This window comes from Anguilla anguilla, chromosome 13 (assembly GCF_013347855.1).
Source record: "Anguilla anguilla isolate fAngAng1 chromosome 13, fAngAng1.pri, whole genome shotgun sequence".
NCBI classification, from domain to species: Eukaryota; Metazoa; Chordata; class Actinopteri; order Anguilliformes; family Anguillidae; genus Anguilla; species Anguilla anguilla.
In genome coordinates this window covers 4,632,161-4,648,010 of record NC_049213.1, presented here as the reverse complement: position 1 = coordinate 4,648,010, position 15,850 = coordinate 4,632,161, and the positions used below count along the sequence as shown (strand labels likewise).

At 43.7% G+C, this 15,850-nt stretch overlaps 1 protein-coding gene across 1 annotated transcript; it reads left to right on the top strand.

The window, feature by feature from the left end:
- Positions 1–7,271: 7,271 nt before the first annotated feature.
- On the top strand, positions 7,272–13,439 carry npffl (neuropeptide FF-amide peptide precursor like). Its single transcript, XM_035389208.1, has 3 exons — positions 7,272–7,588; positions 11,398–11,519; positions 12,860–13,439. Exons 1-3 carry the CDS (start codon positions 7,436–7,438, stop codon positions 12,978–12,980), a joined length of 396 nt encoding a protein of 131 aa, XP_035245099.1. The 5' UTR covers positions 7,272–7,435; the 3' UTR covers positions 12,981–13,439.
- The last annotated feature ends 2,411 nt before the right edge of the window (positions 13,440–15,850 follow it).

Below are 15,850 nucleotides of genomic sequence, written 5' to 3'. Positions count from 1 at the left end.
GTTTCTGCTGTTCTGACTGCAGTGGGAAGATGGGCAGGGTCTCTGCTTTCTGACTGCATGGGAAGATGGGCAGGGATTCTGCTGTTCTGACTGCAGTGGGAAGATGGGCAGGGTCTCTGCTTTCTGACTGCAGTGGGAAGATGGGCAGGGTCTCTGCTTTCTGACTGCAGTGGAAGATGGGCAGGGTTTCTGCTGTTCTGACTGCAGTGGGAAGATGGGCAGGGTTTCTGCTGTTCTGACTGCAGTGGGAAGATGGGCAGGGTTTCTGCTGTTCTGACTGCAGTGGAAGATGGGCAGGGTTTCTGCTGTTCTGACTGCAGTGGGAAGATGGGCAGGGTTTCTGCTGTTCTGACTGCAGTGGGAAGATGGGGAGGGTTTCTGCTGTTCTGACTGCAGTGGGAAGATGGGCAGGGTTTCTGCTGTTCTGACTGCAGTGGGAAGATGGGGAGGGTTTCTGCTGTTCTGACTGCAGTGGAAGATGGGCATTCTTTCTGCTGTTCTGACTGCAGTGGGAAGATGGGCAGGGCTCCTGCTGTTCTGACTGCAGTGGAAGATGGGCAGGGTTTCTGCTGTTCTGACTGCAGTGGAAGATGGGCAGGGTTTCTGCTGTTCTGACTGCAGTGGGAAGATGGGCAGGGTTTCTGCTGTTCTGACTGTATGGGAAGATGGGCAGGGTTTCTGCTGTTCTGATTGCAGTGGGAAGATGGGCAGGGTTCCTGCTGTTCTGACTGCAGTGGAAGATGGGCAGGGTTTCTGCTGTTCTGACTGCAGTGGAAGATGGGCAGTGTTTCTGCTGTTCTGACTGCAGTGGAAGATGGCCAGGGTTTTTGCTGTTCTGACCTGCAGTGGAAGATGGGCAGGGTTTCTGCTGTTCTGACTGCAATGAGGGTGTATGCTGGCATTCATTCCTGGGGGGCCCCTGTGTATGCTGGTTTTCATTCCTGGGGGAATGTTCCAATGGCTTATTTACTACAAGCCACAAATTCTATGAAGAATAAAACACCCAGATTCAAAGAGGAAACATGTTTTTAACCCCTTCGTGCAATGCCCCCAGTGGTTGGCATGCCGGCATGCCTAGATTGCTCAATCAAAACATTTTGTGCGCCTGCAACCAAATTATTGAGTTGGCATCTGATTTGGCATGAGCGCAAGGGGGTTAATTAATCGAATTAAAGTCTGAAGTGCATAAATAGGCTCCTAATTGGTGAAAGTGTGGGCAACTGGGAACTAAAGCAAACCATCTGGAAGATAATGAAGAATTCAGATACAAAAAAAGATGAAAATGAGCCAAACCTGCGGTGTTGTTGATATGTTTTTATAGGAATAAATTATGCAAGAACTTAAACACAGGTGCTCAACAACCTTAAATGAGCAAGAGATGTCCGAACATGTGGCGCATCTCAATGAGGCTCCTTTCCCTTCTGAGCTGGGGAATGACTGATGTTTTATCCAAACGCTTTATCACCCTAACACGCTGCCACGCGACTCTCGTGATGATAATCATTCACCGTGATGATATTTTCATCAGATTAGAGAGCGCTGCAGAGGTCAGAGCCTGGCCTTCCCTTCAGTGACGCGAGCAAATTTCCCGAATTTATAGCAGCCATCATGAGCTGGGCTGCCCGCTCTTCAGCTCAGAGCAAGGATGTATTGAACCAATTACACTGCGACTGTCCCAGGGGCTCGCTTGGATCAGAGCGCCCCCTAGTGGTGCCTCTCCCATTGGCAACAGCAGGATCACCTCAGAAAGACTACAAGAGCGCTCTGTGAAATTGCACACACCACACCTGCACCCTCAACCTGCACCCTCATAAACACTACATGTTTACCTAAAGTCTGATCAATGTTCCTATAACTACATATTCACCTAAGACTGATCAATGTTAGTAGAACTACATATTCACCTAAATTCTGATCAATGTCAGTAGAACTACATATTCACCTAAAGTCTGATGAATGTTAGTAGAACTACATATTCACCTAAGACTGATCAATGTTAGTAGAACTACATATTCACCTAAATTCTGATCCATATTAGTACAAGTACATATTTACCTATAGTCTGATGAATGTTAGTAGAACCTCATATTCACCTAAAACTGGTGTCACCTTTCAAAGAAAAGAGGTTTTGTGCATTTGTGCTGTTTTCCATAAAATACGTTTCATGTTGATCTTCAAGCACATGTGTTGGATGTGTTCTTTCTTCTTATTTATTCTGTTTAGATCACTTACCATCAATATGAATATTAAAATTTCATATTAATTGAGGAGTAGATAACAGGAAATGTATTCGCTCATCAAGTGGGTTGTGGGCTCAGTCTGCAGGGAGTCTGGAGACCTTTGGTATAAGCAGTTTGATTATTTATTAATCACACAATAAGGAACATTTCATTAAAAAAATGATTACAGGACAGAATTTCTCATAAGTTACATTATTAGCCTCTTGTGATTTTATCACAACAGCAACAAATTATACTGCTGTGGCTCTGACAGGCTAACGGCTCCTGGCCTCTAAAGGTTTCTGACGTCATTCAGCGTTTCCATAGCAGTTCATTCTGGAGTTATTTTCAAAGATACTACAAGAGTTTTTTCTAGATTTTAGGTGTCCAAAGACAGGATGGTAGGCATCCAAATTCTTGCTTGAGTGCTTCCTTTTCTGAGTGCCAAATCTTGATTGCAAAATGACTGGTTGCCTGCAAGAACAGAGTAAATTCCATGCAAAAGTCTCACAATATATTCTTTTTAGTTGCACAGTTAAACTTTTCCACATTTCAAAATGCGCATTGAAGCACTGAAGCAAGTTTCTCTTCAGGCTTCTCTTCAGACGGCCTAAATGTCTCAGCCTGAAAGATAGTGTGAAGTGGAGGGGCCTCAGGACCCAACAGATGCTAGTTTATAGTGGCTGTGTGCTTCATCAGTTTGTAGCACAAATGTTGCAAAAAGCCTTTCAAAATAATTTGTGTTTAAGGCAGGGCTTTTTTCCCCTGGACCTGTTCAATAAAATCCCTCCTGTGAAACAAATACTTGGTTATTCTTGTTCTCAGTTCCCTTCTCTGACAAGGGCCAAGATTACAGCGAAGAGTTGCTCTTGACAACTGGTTACTCTGTAGACTGACAGCTGTGCCTAACCGATACAGAGTGCCAGTCACTCTTAGCACACAACTCCGCAGAACATCAGAAGCTATTTCAAGCGTATGATGTTTTAATGAAGCATGCTGCTATGGTTGCCTATAATCACAGAGGATACAAATGTTCTTCTCTATGATCTGGTGTAAAAATAGACTGAAATAACAAGTGTTATTGTGACATTTCATTTTTATCAGTTGCAATATGCTACAACCTCAAACCAGACTCGTTTAATAATGAGGCACATAACATACTGCGAGACCAGACTTCAGTCAAACAAAGACAAATAAACATCTACTTTCCTATAAAAAAATGCCAAAAAAGACTTTAATACAAGAGACTTTAAGAGTCCAGGAATCTGGCCACAAAGAATGAAAGGAAGGTAGGGTCCTAGGCTAACCACTCAATGGGTCTTCGAACCCAGGGCTTACCTTAAACCAGCCAAATAAAAAATAAAAACACTAAACAAACCCATGAAAACAGGACTACCGGATCCCCTTCACCAAAAGGAAAATGAAAACTTAACAAACCTCAGCAGGCACTAACAACAACTGCTGCACAGGTGGGACTGCTTTCCCTGGCCCCCAGCAGCCTTAAACAGGCTCACCTGCACCTGTGAGCGAGAGAGAGAGAGAGAGAGAGAGAGAGAGAGAGACAAGGTCACTGTTCTTCCTCAAAATGAAAAAAATCTGCCCACAATTTGAAATGCACTCAGAGACAGAGAAGCTGCCATTCCTTTTGGGAGAAAGAAGGGAATGTGTAGATTTGGCAGCACAATACATTGCCACTTGCCACAAACTGAGGGACAGGGAGTAACATTGACACTAGAAAAGTAAAACTATTATAGTTCATTGACATTTTGTATGCGTTATGTTCTAGATGTAGAATTTTATTTCTGTGGATTGTCTGGATTTTATATTTTTTCTGTTTATTGTAGTTAAATTGTTATTGCCTGTCTGTTATGTTTATCACGTGAGTGAATGCTTTGGCAATGTAAGTGTACCCTTACCATGCCAATAAAGCTTATTGAATTGAATTGAATTGAGAGAGAGAGAGAGGGAGACTGTGTCATCCAGCCTATCATGCTATATGGAAGCGAAATATCGGGTCCACTCAGTCAGCAAGACTACATCAAGTGGGAGAAACATCCAGTTGAAATCCTGCATGCAGAAGTCTGTGAAAACATACTACAAGTACATAGACATGCCCCTAACAATGCATGCAGGGCTGAATTAGGCAGATTTCCGACTCCCATTCAATTTCAAAAAAGGGCATTCTATTTTATTGAACATCTAAAAATGAGTCGAATAAACTCCTTACAATTTTTGGCACTCCAAACCCAAGAGCTCAGCCCAGGAAAGTATCCCCTCAGCCAGCTGGTTCTAAACCTCTCTAGACTCTCTAACATATACTAATGCAAACCAGCTTTCAGACCAGCACTGCTTTACAACTGCCCATTAGAGTCAACCAAATTATAAAACACATCAAAAACTCCTATCTGGACCACTGGAACAAAGAAACACAATCCCAAAATAAACTGAATTGTTATCTTGCGCTCAATAGAAAATACACAAAGGCAGAGTATCTCTTCTCTGTCAGAGACACAAAGCAGAGACAGATCCTGACCAAGCACAGGCTCAGTGACCACACGTTTGCAATTGAAATAGGCAGATACAAAAACTCATGGGTACCAAAAGAAGAGGGAATATGTGGTCACTGTATATGGTCCACAGACAGGAGAGGTGGAAACAGAGATGCACTTCCTCCTTACTTGCACAAAATATTTTAAAATTAGAAATAAAATATTTCCACAAATTATCTGAAATCATAAATAATATTATTTTCCTATGAAAAGAAGAAAAATGTGCAATTCCATTAGGAGAAGGATCAACAGCCCCAATTGCGGCACAGTTCATTTCAGCCTGTCATAACCTGAGGGACAGTGAGTGGCCACCCACCCCATATAAACATGTACATATTTATTGACTTACTTCTGTTGGCGTCGATGCTGTTATTGTTATATATTGCTACATTTATCATTATTATTTTAATATTATTTTACATATTATATATAAATGTATGTTTTGTCAATATTTCAATATTTCATACCAATAAAGCAACTTACATTGAAAATGGAAAAAATTTAGAAAGAGAGAGAGAGAGATAAAGAGAGAGAGAGAACACCTCTGGCAACTGTGTGAGAGAGAAAGAACACTCCGCGCACCTGTCAGAGAGAGAGAGAGAGCGAACAAGAGAGCAAGCAAAGCAGGGAAGCAGTGGAGCTCGTAACAAGTGCACAGATGCAAATGTGTTCATTTCTGGTAAATGGTAAATGGACTGCATTTATATAGCGCTTTTATCCAAAGCGCTTTACAATTGATGCCTCTCATTCACCAGAGCAGTTAGGGGTTAGGTGTTAGGTGTCTTGCTCAAGGACACTTCGACATGCCCAGGGCGGGGTTTGAACCGGCAACCCTCCGACTGCCAGACAATCGGTCTTACCTCCTGAGCTATGTCGCCCTCTGAGCTGTAGTTAAGGCAAGAGTACAGGAACACATAGAGTGTGTGATAATGGAGTGTATAATAATGGAGTGGGTTTATATAGTGCCTTTGATATCACCTTCTCAGTTCACCTCAATTCAAAGAGCCATTTTGGCCCCGGCTAGCTCCCCACACGCCGAAAGCAGTATGAGAGGAGGCCTGGGGCCCAAAGGGGAACCAGGGTCACCCCTCATAATGTTCAGTGTTCGGTAAACCCTAATAATTGTCAATAATATTTGACCCTTTTCAGACACACATGAACTCTATAAGAGTTAAATTAACACTGAGAATTTTCCTCTGCGCCATAACGGCGAATGGGCGCGACGGGCCCAGACGAGCTTCGACTGCAGCCTGCACGTCCCGCTCCGTTTGGGGGCGAGGAACGCGCCGTTCTCCCGCCGCGCGTAATCCCGCGGGTTGCCATGGAGAGTAATGGAGCAGGACGAGGCGTTCGAGCCGCCGGGAGGAGAGGCAGGAAGAGCCTGTCAGACGGCGGCGGATGTTAGGCGGACTGAGATCGCGCAATCCTCAGGTAGAGGAAGCGGCAAAGTGACTCACAGCACTGAGTGTCGATCAGGCGCGGTTCCCGAGAGGCCCAGCAGCCCAGCGCCGGCCCGACAGACACACACGACTCACACCGAGGAGAGAGGAAGAGAAATGCTTTCAGTAATGGAGGCCCTGCTTTCTGGAGTGTTCTTATCACCCTGGTCACAAACTTAACTTGCAAAACTAATTAGTCCCATCCAACAGCTGGCTCTACCTCTGAGACTCACTGAGACTCCAGAGTCCCCTCACAGAGATGAGACTCCAGAGTCCCCTCACAGAACTGAGACTCCAGAGTCCTCTCACGAGCAGAAAGGACTGAGACTCCAGAGTCCTCTCACGAGCAGAAAGGACTGAGACTCCAGAGTCCTCTCACAGAACAGAAAGGACTGAAACTCCAGAGTTCTCTCACAGAGCAGAAAGGACTGAGACTCCAGAGTCTTTTGTTTATATGTGTATGTGTGTGAGCATGTACACATGTGTGAGTGTGTGTGGACATGTGCACGTGTGTGTGTGTGTGTGTGTGTGTGTGAATGCTTGTGTTCATGTCTGTGGACATGTGCACATGTGTATGTGTGAATGCTTGTGTTCGTGTGTGAGTATGTGTGTATGCATGTGTGTATATGTATACGTGTGTGCATCTGTGCAGGTGTGTGTGCATGTGTGTACATGTACATGTTTGTGCATGTATGTGTGTATGTGAGCAGTATGTAGGTACCTGCCAGTGAGAGCTGCCACTCTATTATGGAATAATAAAGTAGCGATCCCTCTCTTGTCCCATGCCGGACGTTGGACAGGTGACTGGGGACTCCATTTGCGAGCTCTAATTTATGGGTTTAATAACTCTGGGGTGTTTTTGTCCTTTTGGGCCCTCGGGGGGCCCATAATGCACTGTTCCTCACTGCCGCGCACGGTCCCCTGGCCCCCGTAACTTTGCTTTTATTGTAATCCGCATTTCATCCGTCGCCTGTCCCCGCCCCCCCTTTTACTCAGGGTCCCGAGACGCGGGCGAGGGGCGTATATAAGGACCGCCGCGCAGCGCCGGTCGCCGTGACCGCTGGACCGCACGAGACCCGAAAGAGCAGCACCAAGCCGCAACCCGCCCGCACCTCCCTCGATCAGACCTCCACCGCGGCAAACCCCACGCCAAACCCCACGCAGACCAAACCCCACGCACAACCCGACCGACAGCCTCTTTCTCCGTCCAGTCTGCCCGTTCGGCGCCATGGAAACAGGGGCGTGGCTCACCCTTCTGGGTCTGGTTCTGGCCCTGGCTGGAGTGGGCCGGGCCCTGCAGGAGGACGGGGTGCTGGAGTCCGGCGAGCGCTCACGGGGAAACTCTGACGAGCGCTACACAGAGCAGCTGGCCGAGGTGCTGGTAAGAGCCACCGCACATCGCCACCGCACCCGCCACACACGTCCTCCCAACACCCCTCCATCTCCACACCGCACCCGCCACACACACGTCCTCCCAACACCCCTCCATCTCCACACCGCACCCGCCACACACGTCCTCCCAACACCCCTCCATCTCCAGCCTCCCGTCTTAACCTCAAAAGTCATATTTTCTGCTATGCTGATGTCTACACTACAAGGGACATTCAATTAAAAAAAAAAAGAAAAAAGTTTTAAAATATTTTTGAAAATAATTTCACTGCAACATGTTTTCGTCATCTAAGGCACTTGTATTATGTAAAAAAGTATTTAAGACTTACATGTAAGCTTTCTTAAGATAACTACTTAATACTTAAGCTTTTTTAACTTATGTATTTTAAGTGTCTCAGGAGGACATATCAATATCTCTGGACACACAAACGTGAGAACATTCATTTGTTTTATTTTGTTTGTTTTTTGGTTAATGTAGTCATTTGGCTGTAAGATGAATGGTATGTTGTGGACCATCCCCAAAAGGTCTAAGAATGTGATTTTTGTTGGTAAACAAGTTCTGTCGAAATTACAGAAAAATGTTCCAGACAAATGTTCCAGGTGTATGAGGATTTGCAGGTAATGTTTTCCAAACATGTTCTAAGAACGTTCTGAATGAAAAGGGTGAAATGGCAGATTTACGCTGTTAAAATTAACATGAATAACCATTGTAAAATTTTTTTTTTTTTTTTGCGAAACATTCTAAGTTGTTTTTTTTTTTTTTTTTACTTCAGGGTACTCTTAAATGAGATGCAGAAAGTTTATACACTGGGAAAGCCCACTCTAACTTTCCTAGAGTTCCAGGAATGTTCTGAACAACCGAAAATAGCTCACATCTTAGGCATTTGGCAGGCACTCTCATCCAAAATGGCTTACATTCTTCAACATACAGTCCATTTAATCAGCACGATACACGCTGAAGCAGTTTAAGTCAAAGGGGAATCGCACTTCCAAACACATATGGGCTTATTTTGTTTATATTGTCCGTCTAATGAATGTGTCGACCTTCATTTCTCGATTAGTTATTTCGTTTTAAATGTCTAACGTTAGAAACAAGGACCTATTTTTTTTTAGTGATGCTACGCATGCTCTGTTAGCACAGCGCGCCCTTCCTCAGCCGTTCCGAGAACCTCAACCCGGCGAAACGATCGATGTCAAATCGATGAAGACTTTTTCTCCCAACAGGGACCACGAGAACTCCCATTACCGTTAAAAGTGCTCTAGCGCAGTGAACTTCGCATGAATATTTTGCTGTACTTTTCTACTGAAGGACAGGAGAAGGAGCTATGTCTCCCTGTAATCACTGAATTTTTCAGAGCTCCACCTTGATGATCCTGCGTGCAATGACTGAAACACAATGGCTGAGTGTGATTGTTATCTTATTTCTGTCAGTTATAACATACTAGTGTAATAATTAGTGATTTTCTGTTATAAATATGACCAGTAGAAGCAAAGCGTATAGATATATAGTGTATATCAGCATCGCGTGACACACTCACACCCCCTGTGATTAACTCTGCAAAAACCCCATGCATTTCCGCAGTCTGATCTTGACTGGAAATCACGTATCGCAGCAACTGTCTGTTTAAAGATCGAGAAGCTTCTCGTACGAACGCTCCTCGGTCTTCCGTCGCACGCAGAGTTGCCGCGGAGACGGAAATTGCACGGCCCCGTGCCGCTTCTGTTCCGCCGCGTGAAGCGCCTTCCGCTCGCGGTCGCATCTCACGCACAGCGTCGGTATTCCCTCGCTTTGCGCCAATTCAACCGATTCAGTCAGCAGGACGGTGAAGCCACCAGAGGTGGGTAACCCGGCTTCAAAGAGTAAAAAGACTGACCATGTATTTGCTCCACCACCATACACTAAACCAGCTGATTACAATAATTAGTTCTCCTATCATGCTGAAGAGTTATGCTAATTAGAATCAGCTGGTTTAGTGTATGGTGGTGGAGCAAATACATGGTCAGTCTTTTTACTCTTTGAAGCCGGGTTACCCACCTCTGGAAGCCACTCCCGAAATGTGCACCGCTCAATCGACAGCGTTACCCTAGACAATAACGCCGGCGGATGACATCCATAACAAACGATAAAACCATAGAAGTGTAATAGCCTGAGCTTGCGGCCTGCTTGTTTTTGACGAATGTTGTACCCGCGAAGAAAATAAAAACAGAACCTGCCGTTTTATTTATTTTTATTGAGTCTGTGGCGGTCGTAAGAGAAAGTGCGCCTCAGAGTTTTCCGGGCTGGGATTCTGGAATTAAGCAGCTGGTTTTCTCGGGATATGGAGCGATCGGTGCTTCAAAGGGCTGTGCTGGAAGCCCAGCTCTCCCGCTCTCCTGCTGAGTGGCTTTGCTGAGCAACGGGCCAGTGAACCACGAGGAGACTGAACATCTTCAGAGGAGGCTGAAAATTGAAATTCAATTTGGAAAAAAAACTGTTCCTGCAAAGAACCATTCGCCACTCTGAAGTTCAATTTGAAACTTTGCTTTTGAAGTTTCTTGCAAAGACTCCTTTGTAAACTGTCAAACATAATCCTTGTATCTCCTAAAAAAAAGGGGGAACAGCAAAAGAATACGTGCTTGTTTACTTTTAGCTGCACAGTTTTATGTTTTAGTGAAAAAGAACTTCAAATACATTTAAATACAATAATAATTAAGATACACAATGAAGAAAACATACAAGTTTTGTTTACGCCATGAGATTTTTTTATGAGGATTTTTTTTACTATTGGGAGCGTCCGTTGGTGCTGTGATGAATTTGAATCATCGCTCTGAGAGTTGGTGCACTTTATCTGGAAGGTGGTTATTTTCCACTCGTTCAACTGCAGGGAACCAAAATTAGGCAACCTGCTGTCAGGGAGGGAGGGGTGTTGATTCTAATAGACACTGACTGGCCTAAAAGCCCCCACTGAGATGGGCCCCATCACAAACTCAATCCTCCCCCCACAGACAGGGGGGTGACATCCTCAGGAACAATAAAATAAAAAATAAAAAAAACACTCTTAAATGTATATTTTCACATACTACAAAATACCTCCTACACAGGTATCTATAAACTACAACCAAATTTGTGTTGGCTCAAGTTTCTTTGTGAGTGGTACAGAGGTATAAATAATGCAAAGGTTACGATGAGCAACCAATATTGCATATGAAATCAGAAAGCACATATTTAAAATACAGTTATGTTTTTTTTTTTTTTTTTAACTCTTCATCCCTGGTGGGTGGCAGCAGGATCTGGCAACCTGCTGGCCAGGGTTTCAAAACCTAAGCCGTTGGTTCCAAGCATGAGTTCTTGGAATGAAAGGTGACTGTGGCTCGCTTTCTTCTGAATATATTAATTGACCTTTTCATCAGTGATGACATAATTGGACGAAGAAATAAGCCTGCTTTAGGATCGATACCGTAGAGTGCACTTGCTGTTTTGAGCGTGTGGGAGTTATTATCCATTTAGAAACCAGACCTGCAAAATGAAGAGGTTTATAATATGAAATGAACAGAGGATGACAGGTCTCCTGAGATGGTGGGCTGGTACATCCAGACAGAAGGTGGTCTGAGTCAAATAACCAGCCTCAAGAAGATTTCCCATGAAACACCCTGCCAACCAAAACATCCAGTCAAATGAATGAAATCATTTATTTCATAATATTTGTGAAAGTAGCGTTTTCTTTTTGCATTATCGGGAATCTTAACGGTGTCTAAAGGGTTAAGGCAGTGTATGTGTCCCAGGTGTGTTAAGAGGGCGTTTGTCCCACCTTGTCTCTCCAGGAGGGCGGAGACCAAGCGGGACAGGGGCTGGACCAGCGTCTCCTGACAGCCGTCCTGCACTCCCTCTTCCAGGGCACACAGAGGTACGGCCGCAACCCCTCAATCCTTCACCAGCCACAGAGGTAAGTCCAAACGCACTGCTTCCTGAATCCAATTCCAATACAAGAGTCCAAACGCACTGCTTCCTAAATCCAATTCAAACCCAAGAGTCCAAATGCACGGCCTCTTAAATCCAATTCAAATCCTAGAGTCCAAACGCACGGCCTCTTAAATCCAATTCCAATCCTAGAGTCCAAACGCACTGCTTCCTAAATCCAATTCAAATACAAGAGTCCAAAATGCACTGCTTCTTAAATCCAATTCCAATCCAAGAGTCCAAATGCACTGCTTCTTAAATCCAATTCAAATCCAAGAGTCCAAACGCACTGCTTCTTAAATCCAATTCCAATCCTAGAGTCCAAACGCACTGCTTCTTAAACAAAATTCCCATCCAAGAATCCAAACGCACTGCTTCTTAAATCAAATTCAAATCTAAGAGTCCAAACGCACTGCTTCTTAAATCAAATTCAAATCCAAGAGTCCAAATGCACTGCTTTCTAAATCCAATTGAAATATTAAAACATCCAATGCAAACATGCATATGATTTATTTACATGACCAATTCAGCAGTATGACAAAAGTATACTTTCTTTAGTGTTAATCGTTTATAGAATTATAGAAACACATGCATATGCACACACACACACACACACACACACACTTTGCTTGCAGCAAAAGAGGGAAGCTTTTAGGATGCGAGTAAAGGAAATATTTTTTTTATTATTTATTGAAAATGTCATTAGTATGATGTGTTTGAGTTTACAAATAAACTGGATTCAGAGATTCAACCATATATAATGCATGCATAATATTTCTGAAATGTATTAATATGCATTTTGGGAGACACAGGGACACAGCTTCTTTGAAACAGTCATCATAATTCAAGCCTTGGGGAGAAATCATTCTGCAATATGCTTGTGCAATAATAAATTAATCATTCATTTTTCTCTTTTTATAAAGCACACCTGAAATTTTCAAGTTAAAATGCTTAGCTCAAATTCACGTGGTTTGCTTGAAGGACTTGTTTTTACTGTGCATGGTTTATTGATAATTGAAAAGAAAAATGTTAAAAATTCACATTAAAAACTATCTGAAATTCTCATATTATTATTTTTCATGAAAAAAAGGTCATGTTGTACTTCATTTCAGTTTTGACATTTAAGTTAAAATGCACTACTTTTTGACTGGAAATGCGTATATTTCAGTCAGTGTTGGTAGTGTGTGAGTGTAAATGAGATGCGCGAAGCAACAGCGGAACGCAATGCTGGAGACACCGAACGAACGTGCTCTGAGGTTAGCGCTCTGCGATTAGCGCCCTGAGGTTAGCGCGGTCCGCTGAGGACCCCCGTCTCTCTCTCCGCAGGTTCGGGCGGGGTGCTCGGGGGGCCCTCCTGGCAGAAGGGCGGATACAGTCCCGCGACTGGGAGGGCGTCCCGGGACAGATCTGGAGCATGGCCGTGCCACAGAGATTCGGGAAGAAGTAGGCCACGGATCAGCATCAGGGCTGGCAGAGACACTAAGACTCGCGGGAGAGACCAGAAGAAACCGGAAAAAAAAAACCTCAAAAAAAGTTCATGAATAAAACATACCCCACTCTCAATTTTTAAAAATGCCCCCCGCTTTCCCCCAAACCACTCAGTTCCAACCCATTTGGTCTACACCCCCCTTCCCACCTACAACATCCCACTTTTCCGGCAACCAATCACAAAGGTCCACTGCATCCGGGGGGCCTTTCCTGCAACCAATCACAGACCTCCACTGCACCCAGAGGGCCTTGCTGCCAGCCTATTGGTGGGAGCTTAGGGTTTGGTGGTGGAAACAGAGAGCAAATGGTGCGTTTCACAGAGTGGGAGTGAAACACGCAGGCTGTAAATAGAAATGCTGATGTGCTCATTGGCCCCACCACCCCTGTCTTTGTTTGTTCAATAAAAGCTTCAGATGTGTGCTTGTGTGGTATGGTGCTTCATTGCTTTTCATATGCAATATCTCAGTGATTACCAAACCTGTTTGTCTGACACAGGATCATAAGGAACCGGCCAGGGAATTTCAAATCTCTTGTTTGCTGTGTTTCGTGCTATATCTTGGTGTGTCCATGGAAACGGGAATGGTTCATATCCCCTAAAGAGTCTGGTTTGTTCACACTGTCTGTCTTTTGTGGTACTTCAGAAGTGATTGTGGTGGTCCGCTGCTGTCTCCTGTGGTGAATCCTGTAGCTGAGCTGGGATATGTGGTAGCTGCATTAATGTGGTGAATCCTGTAGCTGAGCTGGGATATGTGGTAGCTGCATTAATGTGTTGAATCCTGTAGTTGGGATATGTGGTAGCTGCATTAATGTGGTGAATCCTGTAGATGGGGTATGTGGTAGCTGCATTAATGTGGTGAATCCTGTAGCTGAGGTGGGATATGTGGAAGCTGCATTAATGTGGTGAATCCTGTAGCTGAGCTGGGATATGTGGAAGCTGCATTAATGTGGTGAATCCTGTAGCTGAGCTGGGATATGTGGAAGCTGCATTAATGTGGTGAATCCTGTAGCTGAGCTGGGATATGTGGAAGCTGCATTAATGTGGTGAATCCTGTAGCTGAGCTGGGATATGTGGTAGCTGCATTAACTACTGCTGGCTGCTTGAGTTGACAGGCCAGTCTGATCCATCCCTGATACCATGGCTCCCTAAGGCTCATTCAGATGTGCTTTATCCAGTGTCTCATTTGGGATTCAGGCCATCGTTATTCTGCCATATTTGCTGATGGATTCTGAGTCTGACAGAAAAGTAGAGTGCCTTCCATCTCCCAATTAGCCCCTCTCTCTTTCTGTCTCTCCCTCTCTCTTTCTCTCTCTTACTGTCTCCCTCTTTCTTTCTCTCTCTCGCTGTTTCTCCCCTTCTCCCTCTCGCTGTCTCTCTCCCAGTGGTGCTTTGTTGGTGAGACAGCCAAAACATATAAACATGTAATGCAATGTAATACATAGGTCTAACAGTTAGTATTTGGTTTAATATAGACATACCCCATAATAAATAAATAAATAAATAAATAAATAATTTGATAAATGTTTCAGATGTTCAGACAAAATGTAATATTGTAAACTAAAGGGAATCTGAGTAGACACATACATTTTAAAAATTATTTCATTTATTTAATGAAAAAAGTTTTAAAACGCCCATATCACCCAAGTGAAAAAGTAATTACCCCTTTAAACTTAATAACTGGTTGCACCTCTAGCAGCAATAACTGTAACCAAATACTTCCTCTAATTTGATATCAATCTTTCACATCACTGTGGGGACATTTTAGCCCACTCTTCTTTGTAGAACTGCTTTAAAACAAATTGGTTGGCTTTTGAGCATCAACTGCTCATTTCAGGTCCTGCCACAGCATCTTTATTGGGTTAAAGTCATGACTTTTACCAGGCCACTCCAAAACTTTAATTTTGTTTCTTTTTAGCCATTTGGATGTGGACTTGCTTTTGTGTTTCGGATCATTATCTTGCTGCAAAACGTAATTACGCTTCTGCTTCAGCTCACAGACAGATAAACGGATATCCACTGGTGCCCAGTCCTCTAAATTTTCTGGTACAGAGCAGAATTTATGGTTCCTTCAATAATGGCAAGTCGTCCTGGTCTTGAGGCAGCAAATCATCCCCATACCCTCACACTACCACCTCCATGTTCGATTGTTGGTATGATGTTCTTACTGTGAAATACTGTATTTGATTTAAGTCAGACATTATAGGACCCGTGTTATTATTATTATGTAGAATTTATACCATAATAGTTGGCTTATGTATTATTATTAGTAATTACTGCAATTTGCAGACCATGTGATGCTGAACAGAGCATGATTTGTGTTTGTTTTGCTGTGGTATGTCTGTATACTGATTGCTCCTCATTACAGAACCGCCTCTAACTTTCTCTTCACCTGCTCATAGTCAGGAAACAGGGAGAACGGTGATTAGGGTGAGGGTTAGACTAGGATTAGGAGCAGAATAGGGTTAGGGTAGATACAACAAATGATTTCCATCTTCTAGGAGTTTTTTTTTTTTTAAATGCAACTTAACATCACGCGAGTCACTGTCTCAATATAAAGTTTGAGATATTTTTGGGTTGTGTTTGACACTGTTAGTTCAGTAAAGTGTCTCTTCCCTTCTTCCTCTCTCTCTCCCCATTTCCCCCCTTCTCTTGCTCAGTAAATTGTTCCTAATGATTGAAACTTATAAATTAAACCTGCAACCTTGGAGTTACAAGCTCAGTCCCTAACCATTATGCTACACTCCCTTCCCTTCTCTAGGCTAATGACACACTGCCTCCCCTTGGCTGGGCTAATGCTACACTGCCTCCCAGTGGCTAGGCTAATGCTGCAC